Source organism: Prosopis cineraria, unplaced genomic scaffold (assembly GCF_029017545.1).
Source record: "Prosopis cineraria cultivar Desert tree isolate PC_DT_omini unplaced genomic scaffold, ASM2901754v1 PC8, whole genome shotgun sequence".
In the NCBI taxonomy this organism is placed as follows: domain Eukaryota; kingdom Viridiplantae; phylum Streptophyta; class Magnoliopsida; order Fabales; family Fabaceae; genus Prosopis; species Prosopis cineraria.
In genome coordinates, this window is record NW_026555339.1 from 10,112,477 (window position 1) to 10,123,949 (window position 11,473).

The 11,473-nt window shown below is 30.3% G+C and overlaps 1 protein-coding gene across 1 annotated transcript; it reads left to right on the forward strand.

Moving 5' to 3' along the window:
• Window positions 1-5,379: 5,379 nt before the first annotated feature.
• On the forward strand, window positions 5,380-10,567 carry LOC129318165 (subtilisin-like protease Glyma18g48580). Its single transcript, XM_054962786.1, has 11 exons — window positions 5,380-5,505; window positions 5,607-5,716; window positions 5,821-5,918; window positions 6,420-6,584; window positions 6,792-6,918; window positions 7,503-8,052; window positions 8,721-8,815; window positions 8,906-9,157; window positions 9,250-9,364; window positions 9,477-9,693; window positions 9,832-10,567. Exons 1-11 carry the CDS (start codon window positions 5,413-5,415, stop codon window positions 10,392-10,394), a joined length of 2,385 nt encoding a protein of 794 aa, XP_054818761.1. The 5' UTR covers window positions 5,380-5,412; the 3' UTR covers window positions 10,395-10,567.
• Window positions 10,568-11,473: the final 906 nt, after the last annotated feature.

Consider the following 11,473-nt stretch of genomic DNA (forward strand, 5'->3'; position numbering starts at 1 on the left):
TAAACTTCCATTACTAATTTATTTATAATTAATTTTTTTGTGGTCCAATTACTGCTATGTCACCTTCCATGCCATCTCTAAAGTACATATCACCTACCATTCATGATATCATTGCCACTTAAACTTTCATGCCATGTCACTACCATATCAACAATTTATTTTAATTCTCTTTACTTGTGAAGTTGCTTTGTCTCAAATCCAAGACTTTTCTATTTTCGTACGCAACTTGTTGAGCTGTAATGACTTTTCAATCTTAATATACAAAATTTAATATATATTACTTAATTGAACACATGTATTTAACTTAATTTATTTTTATATATTTAATATATTATTATTATTTAAATATGTTGATATATATCATCATATATACACATTAACACATATAAATAAATATAATATTTAATGTCAATATATTTTATGAAAACAAATATTTCTATATATCATTTTATATTATCTACATTATAATTAAAGTATTTTCATATGATAAAAATTTTATTTTTATATTCAAATTTACATAATTTAAAAAATATTTGTTATTTTTTCTATATCATTTTATACTATATATTTTACTTATAATAAGAGAAAAAAACTTTATTTGTATAATTATTTAATTTGGTAATTTTCAAGATTTTCTTCATGTGAATCTCTCTATGTATATATTTTAATTTTTTATCTGTATAAAATATTGAAACATATTTGTGTTAGTTTTTTAATTAAAAATATCTATCATTAATTTGTCACTAGTATAAAGATTTAGTGATGAAAATTAGTGATGGATTTAAATTCATCACCAAATTTAAAATTGGACCAAAATGTGACGACATCCTATATCCGTCATTAAGTCATCACTAATTTATATAATTAGTGACATATTTTAGTCTGTCATAAAATTTCAGTCACTAATACCTATAATTAGTGATAGATTGGAGATCCCTCACTAATTTTAATTTTTGTAGTAGTGATGTGTTGACCTCCAAGAGATTATTTGTGTGTAAAAATTATATATATATATATATATATATAATATCATGATTGTTTATTAGTAATTTTCATTGTTAGTCCCACAAAATATACAATTAATAAGTGGAAAATGTTTTCATTATAAAAGATATGTATAGAAAAATGTTTCAAAATATTATATGAAGGCAATGACTCATATAGTCCATTTGTTAAAGAAATCAGCATGTAAAGGCATCGGTGACAACAATATTCAAAAAAATTGACACTCAAGTTTAGGATACAATAACTCAAGAAGACTCAAGAACAAGGAGTGTTATTGTCATCAGGGGTGTAGAAGTTATTCTTTTTTTCCTTAACTAAGGGCTATCTCACTGGTTTTTCCAAGTAAGGTTTTTAATGAGATAGCTCTACTAAATATGAAGATATTGTGTACTTTTTTTTTCCTTTATTAAGTTTTTGTCCCATTAGGCTTTTCTTAATGAGGCTTTAACGAGGCATAATATTTGGACATCCAAGAAGAAGTGTTATAAATATTAAAAGAATTTTGTGGATATCCATATCTTTTAGATTCTTCAATATCTTTTGATTGTTATTATGTTTTATATTTTAACATTTGTGCCTATAAATATAAGATGCTTCAGTTGTATTTTACACATTAAAATAAGAAAGCTTTTAAGTCTCTTATTATTTTTTCTTCTCTCCCTCTATATTTCTTTCTTGGGAGAATTTCAATTAAGGATTAGGGAAGAAACTTAATTATTGGTGGATCCCAAAATAATTTAAAACCTTAGTTCAATCCTTTAGGATTGAAATGAAAATAATTTAGACATTGAAAAAACAAAAATACCCTTGCTTGATAACAAGTAAAGCCAAGAAATCTACAAGTCTTATATAGGAGACCATTGAATCGTGAATCATTATCTTGACCAATTCGATGACCAATCAGGTTTTTAAAACCTTGACAAATACACAAAATGTTTATACCCATATATCAGATTATAAGAAAAAATGGAGAAGAAATAAAAGAACTAAATAAATAGAGCTTCAAATGTCTCTAAATTTCAACACTTGATTCCAACTCATCTAAAGTTTAAACCTTAACACAATTAAGCTCCTAAAGGGTCTTTAAGTCTATAGAATGTGTTATGAGTCAAGCAAGCCACATATACAGATCCAACCCAAGCATTTCCAACTAAACAAACTACAATATTTTGTTGTTAGTGGCAAAAGTTATGAATAAAGAATTAACTGTGATGACAAATTTGGCTAATTTTACACTCTTCTCCCAATTAACATGATTTAATCATCTTTGCACTTGATTTTTTCACCTAAAGACCTTCCAAAAGCATCATCAAAGGTCAAGAAACACATCCAAACAAATCTTAAGCCAAAATAACACAAATTTAGCTCAAAAGTATTAAATTAAAATCAAGTGTGGAAACCCGAAGCAATAGGCATATTTTTCATAATTTGGGTAATCAAAATATGTTCAGTTGTGCCCAAATATATTAGAAAACAAGAAAAATGTGCTGAAATGATATGAAATTTTAGAGATTAAAAGATTTGCAACTTGTTCCCAATTTAATTTAAGAACACAATTTTTTAATGAAAACACAAAATTTTAAACATTGAATTTTATAAGATTATGTATTCAACTCCATAAATTTGTAACTTACCCTCTCAAATTTACAACTTATCTACTATGATTTGCAACTCTATATCTCAATTTTATTTATGAACATAATCTCAATATTTATTTTTCTCATGAGAAATTACAAGGAATTTGTAATTTCATTTACGTTAGTTTGCAACCTGAGTTCCAAATTTTATTTAGAAATTCATAAATAAAATGTCTTAAATAAAATCAATATTGAGATTTTGTGTTCAGAAATAAAGTTGGGATATAGAATTGAAAATCAAGGTAAATGAAGCTACAAATATAAGAGAGTAAGTTGCAAATATCATAACTGAAAAAATAAAATTATAAAATTCAATGTTAAAATCTTGCATTTCTAAATAAAATTTGGAAATTGAGTTGCAAACTAAGGTAAATGGAATTATAAATTAGAGAGAATAAATTGCAAATTCTTGGAATTGAACAAGTAATTTCTCATTAGAAAAATAAATATTGAAATTGGGATATGGAGTTACAAATTATAATAGATAACCGAGAGAGTAAGTTGCAAATTCTTAGAGTTGAATAAATGTTCTTATAAAATTCAGTGTTTAAAATTTTGCGTTTTTGTGAAAAAAAAATTGTCCTTAAATTAAATTAGGAAACTAAGTTGTGCAAATCAAAGTAGGAGTTGCAAATTTCATGAAGTAGGCTAAAAATTTGTAAGTTTAAGATTTTGTCAAAATATCAATTAAGGACCCAAGAGACTTTTTTAAAATTTGTATTTTGAAATTTGTTGAGATTTTAATGAGATAAAATTGTCTCTTTGGGACTTAAATTTCATTCTCTCTACTTTTAATGAATATTATTTTTTTGTATAATTTTGCTTTTTTTTCAATAATCAACAACAACAATAATAATTTGTAAAGAATCTCAAGAACTGATCTCTCCATTAATTGAGGGTATTTTAGTTAAATTATATCAAAAATTTTATTTTAAAAGACATAGAATATAACACAGATTTTCTCAACCTTGGTTTATGTTCGTCTTTCATTTTGTATTTTAGAATAATCAGATACCCTCTGGGTCGTGAAAATACCATCAAATGAACATCCAATGAACAAAGGAACAAGTGCTTTGATAATTCATAAAGATAGTGAACCCCAGTGATTAAAACCAAGAAAAAAAAAGTAAGGGAAAATCCCTCTTAGTTCCTACACAATAAATCTAAATATAAAAAAATTCATTAAATTACAAAATTATTCTGACATCTCATGTTATCTATTCAAGTTATCAATATGCTATATCGAAGTAGTCCATATATACTAATAGATAGTTGTTAGTTAAGTTGTTCAGTTGACAACTAAGCAACAATGACTAACAATTATTCAACAGTAATTAAACAATTTAAGTAAAGAACATGAGACTTTAAAATAATTTTATAATTTCATGAGACTTTTTTATACATTTATATTTCTTATGTAGAATCTGAGGGTTGGTAATTTTTCCAAAAGAGAAGAAGAATCAAGAAAGAAATACAATATGATTAAAAAGGCATGTCTAGTCTTAATTGGCTTTTGGAACTCAACTCATCTAATTTTTTTTAAAGTAATTGTAATAACTAATTAAATTGATGTGTCTCATAAAAAACAACCTAAATTGATGTGAGTGATAGGAACTTTCTTTACTTATGCAAGCCGTTGGAGTTTGAATCCCAATTTTTATGCATGTAACATAATTAGGAAAACTTAACTCTTTATCCTCATACCTTGTCAACGAATAGAAGGTCACATTTCGATAAAAAGTTTAGGTTAAAATATACCTTTAATTCTTTAACTTTATATAAATTAAAGTTTCATTTTAATCTTTTAATTTTATAAAGTGTATTTTTAATCCTTTAAACCTAACAATATTAGTTTTATTACAAATTTTTTTATAAACTTTTAAATATTGACAAAATACTTTCAAATGTTGATTTATTAAGTTTATTTTTAAAAAATAACAATAATTATCACAAAAAATAATTATTTAAAATTAACAATGTTAGATATATAAAAAAATTAATGATGTTAGGGTAAAAGGATTAAAAATATATTTTATAAAATTAAAGAATCAAATTAAATCTTACATAAAATTAGGAGACTACAAGTATACTCTAACCAAAAGTTTAATATCCAAATAGTCATTTTGTTCCCTGGTCCATTATCAATTATTGCTATTATATTTTTCCATGATATATTGCATTGCACCACCGACACACTTTAACTTGATGATGACAATGCAAAGAATAGAATTTAGATTTTAAAAATTATGAAATATCGCCCTATCTTTTGGTTTATCGGGTTGATCCAACATAACAACCAACAAATGAATCGACCTAACAAAGTAACAACGAACCGACCGGTTCACAAATTCTTTGGAGAATTTGCCATTTAACTCTTTAAAAATGAAAGGGAAGTTACTGTAATGTTAGTAAAATAGAAGGAAAATTACAGTATTTTACTCTCTATTTTTTTTTATAAATTGAAATTTTGATAAAAAAGAAACAAGTATCCATAAAAATTGAGAATTTGATAAAATTATTTGATGGGGTTGATGTATCTAGAAAAACTTAATTCCATGGTTTTGGGATGATAAATGTTGAAACAAGTTATTCGTCTTCCAGTAAAAGGGGGAAAAAGTTGGTCAAAAAATTATTCCGAAAAAGAAAACAAAAAAGAAAAGTTTCGCCATCCACAAACACCCGAGGATGGATATAAAAAGAGAGACAAACTAGAGTCGCCACTCGCCATTCTCGCTCATCATTGTGCTTACGAGAATTCACGCGAAGAAAAATGTTTGGCTTAACTATGTTTCACTTTCTTCTTTCGTCATTTCTGCTATGCAGCTTCTTACAGTTGCAGCAACCTGCACATGCCATAAAAAAGGCAAGCCAGCATTTGTTCTATCTGGTTAATATTCTTATAATCGTCGATCATCAACCACTTGAACTTCATCCAACGTTTTCGATTTCCTTTGTCTTTTGCAGTCGTACGTTGTATACTTGGGATCACATTCCCATGGTCCAAAACCATCCTCTGCTGACATGGACTTTGCCACAAGTTCCCATTATGATTTTCTTGCCTCTGTCTTAGGAAGGTAATTAAAATTCCCATTAATTTCTTGGGAATCAATTGTGCAACAAGAGCTGCATATGATGACAAGAATTTGAATTCTCTAAATTGATTTTTGCATATTGACAGTCATGAGAGGGCCAAAGAAGCCATGTTTTACTCTTACAACAAACACATCAATGGCTTCGCTGCATTACTCGAAGATGAAGAAGCCCAAGAGCTCAAAAGTGAGAGCCTCATATGTCCTACCTCTATTCTTCTTTACAAGACAAATTAATAATTGTCACATCTTTTCACAAATACCTTTTATCAACTACTCTTATATGTCCCACTCACTCTTTCCTTAGAAAAGATATACTTACTCTATTTTTAAAGTACGAAGCATTTTTAATTAAAGTATACTTTCAGTAAATTGTCTTTAAATTAATATGTTATATTTTTATATTTACCCTTAATTAATAGGTTGTCTCATTTAAATATGAAAAGATGAATGATTTTTTTATTAAGAGAACTTTTAGGGGGAAAAATCATTAATTACACATTAAAAAATAAAAAAATATCTTCTATTTTTCAACATCTAACATAAAAAATTTTATGTGTGTGTGGCTGCATGTGTTTTCTATTCCTATGAACAAGGGTTAGGTTGGAGGTAACATTTTTTTTTTTAAAAAATATGATGGTAGCATTGACATATTGATTGACATAAAATGGTTGGGAAATTGACGCAGAAAATCCACAAGTGGTGTCGGTGTTCTTGAGCCAATCACATAAGCTGTACACAACAAGGTCATGGGGCTTCCTGGGACAAGAAAGAAATGGAAGAGTGAGACCAGACTCTGCTTGGGTAAAAGGAAGATTTGGTCAAAATGTGATTATCGGCAGCATTGATACCGGTAATATAACTAGTTGCAAATGAAATCTATATTTATGTCTATCTGCGTGTGTGTATCTATAATTTAATCTACGTACATAACACTACCTGTAATGCACCGTGCCTCGCAATTTAGTTTGAAATAGAGAGAGATAAGAACGATCATATATTGATCAGTTGTGTTGCGTGAGTTTTATGTGTATATATATTGAGTCGTTTTATGGGGTAGGTGTTTGGCCGGAATCCAGAAGCTTCCGAGATGATGGGTACGGCCCCATTCCAAATAAGTGGAGAGGAGGGTCAAAATGCGAGCTGTACAGTTTGTCAGGCCGATCTACCACAACTCTTTGCAACAGGTTCGATCCCAATTTGAATGCATTTTTTTTAAACCACCACCACTACCATCATTATGAGTAAAAGATCAAATTAACTCCTAAATTATGGATGTATGGATGTTTGAAATCATAAACTTTTTTAAATAATGCTCTTTTTAAATATTTTAAAACAATGCGATTGGGCTCCAGCTGTCAACAGAAGTTAACCTTATTTGTTTGTTGACAAAAAAAAAACAGAAAATGATATAAAAAATAGAAAATGATCAAAAATTGCAGTAAATGACCAAAATATATAGATAATAATCCAAGAAATTATAAACAATGACCAAAACAATTTTATTGATCATTTTCTATAATTTTTGAAATTATGTAATGACAGGGACTAAATTGTGCCGTTTTCAAAACATTTGAGAAAAACATTACATACAAAATGAGTTTGGAATCATAGATGCTCTTAGATGTATATATAGTTTAAGAGTCAATTTGCTTTTATACCCTATTATTATTCATCATTTTATTTCTTAAAAATAAAAAGTATGCTATGCGAAGTAGTTTATAATTAAAATTTGAGATCAAGTATGTAACAATACCATATCATGAAACAGGAAGCTCATTGCAGCAAAAACCTTCTATCAAGGCTTCGAGATAAAACACGGAAGCCTGGGCCCAACAAGTGGTATTAGTGCTCGTGACATGGTGGGACACGGCACACATACGCTGTCAACCGCCGGCGGCAACTTCGTTCGAAACGTGAGTGTTCTCAATAATGGGAATGGCACTGCCAAGGGAGGATCTCCGAGAGCTCGTCTTGCAGTGTACAAAGTCTGCTGGGGTCCTCATAGTTCTGAAGACTGCACCGATGAAGATTTGCTCGCTGCTTTTGACCAAGCTATAAACGATCGTGTTGATGTGCTCACTGTTTCAATCGGTAGGAATGCTGTCCCAGATATTAATGACATGTTGACCAATGGGATCTCTATAGGATCCTTCCATGCGATTTCCAGGGGAATAATAGTCGTTGCCGCCGCTGGTAACTCGGGACCAGAACTTCAGACTGTGTCTAACGTGGCGCCTTGGATCTTCACTGTTGCTTCTGGCTCCATAGACAGGGACTTCAGCAATAATATTACTCTTGGCAATGGCCAGCGCATAAAGGTTTATTTCTCTTTCAATTATGATCTATGAAGCGCTGATATTTTTAAGAAGTAAACGTATATCACATATTCCATCATTCGTGTCACTATTTTCTTTGTCAAAATGTTTTCATAACTTAAAAGCTTAAAAAAAATTAATGCTAACCATTTTATTACTTGTTTAAAACTAGAGCTAGTAATCCGAGTTAAACCCAACAAGCCAGTTTAAATAAATCTAAAAATCTTACGATCAAACTTGAAAGTTTAAAAAAAATTCTTTCTAAATAGGCTTAGTTAGAATACTTGAATTCTTTTTTATTATTAATAAAATAAAATTAAAATGACATAAAAATTGAAAATGTTAATTTTTAATATAAAAATTGAAATTAACTAAAATAATAATATTTAACCATTCAGGTATTCAAGCCAACCCAAAAGCCTGAGATGTTAATATCAAAATTGACTATATGAGTTTTTTTTATATATATATTTGCATATTTTCAGCTCAATCTAGATCCTTGCATCCCGAAAATATTGAAATACATGGGGTGTGTGTGTCTGTATCCCAAACCCATTTATTAGAATTTTGAAAATTGTCCCAATCAACTACACGTGTGGTTCTTACTTAGGTCGTGATTGTGTTTATGATTGATATTTTATAATAACTTATAACATGGAGGATCTGATCAGGGAACAAGTCTTGCCTCAAACTCGACATCTCAGAGGTTAATTCCTGTTGTCATTGCCGGCAATGTCAGGCTTCGTAGTGCGACATTTGAAGACGCGTAAGAATGAATAAAATTCCTCCAAATTATGTCTTAATTTTCCTTTTTAGTGTTAAACTATCTAGTAATGTTTGGCTGCTGCTGTTGCAGTCAGCTTTGTAGACCAGGAACACTTGATCCTACAAAAGTAAGAGGCCGCATATTGATATGCCAAAGAGGAAGAACCCTACGGCCTGTGGACAAGGGCGCGGAAGCAAAGCGTGCAGGCGCATTGAAAATGATTCTGCAAAATGATAATGAATTAAATACAGCTACAGCTGATGCTCAAGTTTTAGATACTTCCAATATTCCGCCTAAGAAACCCAAAAAAAATACTTCCTGGGACTATTTCAGCAAAAACAAGTAAATTATAATAATGATACTCTTTCTCATTTGAGGTTGCTGGGAAAATATTTGCAATGACAAGAGCTCCGTTTATGCATATATTGCTGCAGGAACCCACTTGCATTCTTGGACAACGCAAAAACAATTATACCAAAAAGGCCAGCTCCAAAAGTTTCTGCATACTCATCCAGGGGACCCAACTTGGTTCTCCCATCAATCCTCAAGGTTATCATATACGAACCATCCTAACATAACTCCCTCAGTCAACCACATGGTTCTTGAGCATTTTGTTTTTTTTTTTTTTTTGTTTGTTTTTTTTTTTTTTTTTTGGTTTCAGCCGGATGTAACTGCACCGGGTCAGGATATAATTGCTGCTTATTCATCTGCTGCGAGCCCAACCAACCTGGATTCAGATGTAGGACGTCACTTTGACTATAATGTTCTGTCCGGAACTTCCATGGCATGCCCTCATGTTACTGGCATTGTTGGTCTTCTTAAAACTCGTCACCCTAGTTGGAGTCCCGCAATGATCAAGTCAGCAATCATGACCACAGGTATGACGACATACATTATTAGTCTGCTATCATGTTTACAGCTCTCTCTCTCTCTCTCTCTCTCTCTCTCTCTCTCTCTCTCTCTCTCTCTCTAACTAGAAGCATTTCTAACAAGTTTTCAAAACTATGTCGTTTTAGCAAGCATACTGGATAACACCAATGCACAGATTCGGGACGAGCAAGATGATAAAGTAGCAACTCCATTCCATTATGGTACAGGATTCGTCAAACCCAACCAGGCAATAGACCCTGGACTTGTTTATGATCTCAAGGTTTCTGATTATCTCAACTTGTTATGTGCCTCTGCTTATGAGGAAAGACTAGTGGAAGCCATTAACTATAACAGGCCATACAAATGTCCGAGATCTTACAGACTAGAAGATTTCAACTACCCTTCCATCACATTGCCTTTTATGGGTGTGAAACCTGTAAATGTTACTCGTACTGTAACAAATGTTGGACCTCCAAGCACGTATACTGTAAATGTCAAAGCCCCGCCAGGAGTTAAGGTTGTTGTTCTTCCGAAAACTTTAAAGTTTCACAGAACAAACCAGAAGAAGAGCTATCTGGTGATTTTGCAGGCAACAAGTTCAGCCAAAACTTCAGATCAGCCTTCATTTGGAGAGCTGACGTGGACAGATGGCAAGCACAAAGTGAGAAGTCCTATAGTAATCCCGCAATATGAGAAAATGGCTTTGTAGATTAATTTCAATGTTGTGCTAATCCAGTGTTTTGAAAAGAGTAGTGTGAGGCAGTGTTATTAGTTATTAGTGTGTGCTCAGATGTGTGGATTTAGTAATGATCTTTCGTCATTTATCATAATAAAGCTATGGGTCTACTCAGTAGGTCCTCTCACAACTTTCTCAGCTTCAAATTCTGATTTATTTTATTTTATATTATATTTTTGCCAGCTTGCCCCTTGAGAGTCTGGAAAATTTTGTTGCTTTGTAGAGACTGGATGCACGCACCAGGATTTCAGCAAAAAATATTACCAAACTTTAGATATCACACTTCATTCAACTTTTTTTTTCCGTAATAAAATTAGAAGTGGATAATTATAAAACTTTTAAGTTGCAGAAGTTGAGACCTTGGAGAGTAAAATTTGAGTTGCAAATGAACAAGACTGCATTTTATGTGAGAAACGAAATTGTTCAAATTAACTAGACATCTTTTTCTGTGCATTATATTATATATATGGATATGCATACAAGGAATGAGACGCTATTCATTATTTGTACAGTTAATTCCCATGATTTTTATCATATGTATTAATTTGTTGATGATAATCTAAAAATTGGTTATCCATATGCTCCATCTGGTTTTATATAAAAGTTATCTTTAAAAAGATTTTTATTGTTCAAAGTACAATGCATGGGAGAGTATTTTTAATTGAAACAATGAAAAGGATGGTTAGAAATTAATTATATTTTGTATGGAATGAAAAGAAATACACGTACTCCCTCCATTGAAATATTATAAAGGTATTTTTAATTAAATTACACTCCTAATGAGTTAGTTAATTGTCTTTAAAATTACACATTCTTTTTATAGTTATCTTTATTTAATAGGGTGTTCAATTAAAAAAATTATTAATTAAAGCTATTAGGGTATTTTTGAAAAAAAAATCTCATTAATTATATATTAAAAAACCCAAATACCCTATATTTTTGAACACATCACCATAAAAAATATGTTTTATATTTTTTTAACAAAAGAATTATATGTTTCCATTCATTTATTTGGTATGGCAAAATTATAGAGTAATGAAAGACCAAAATTA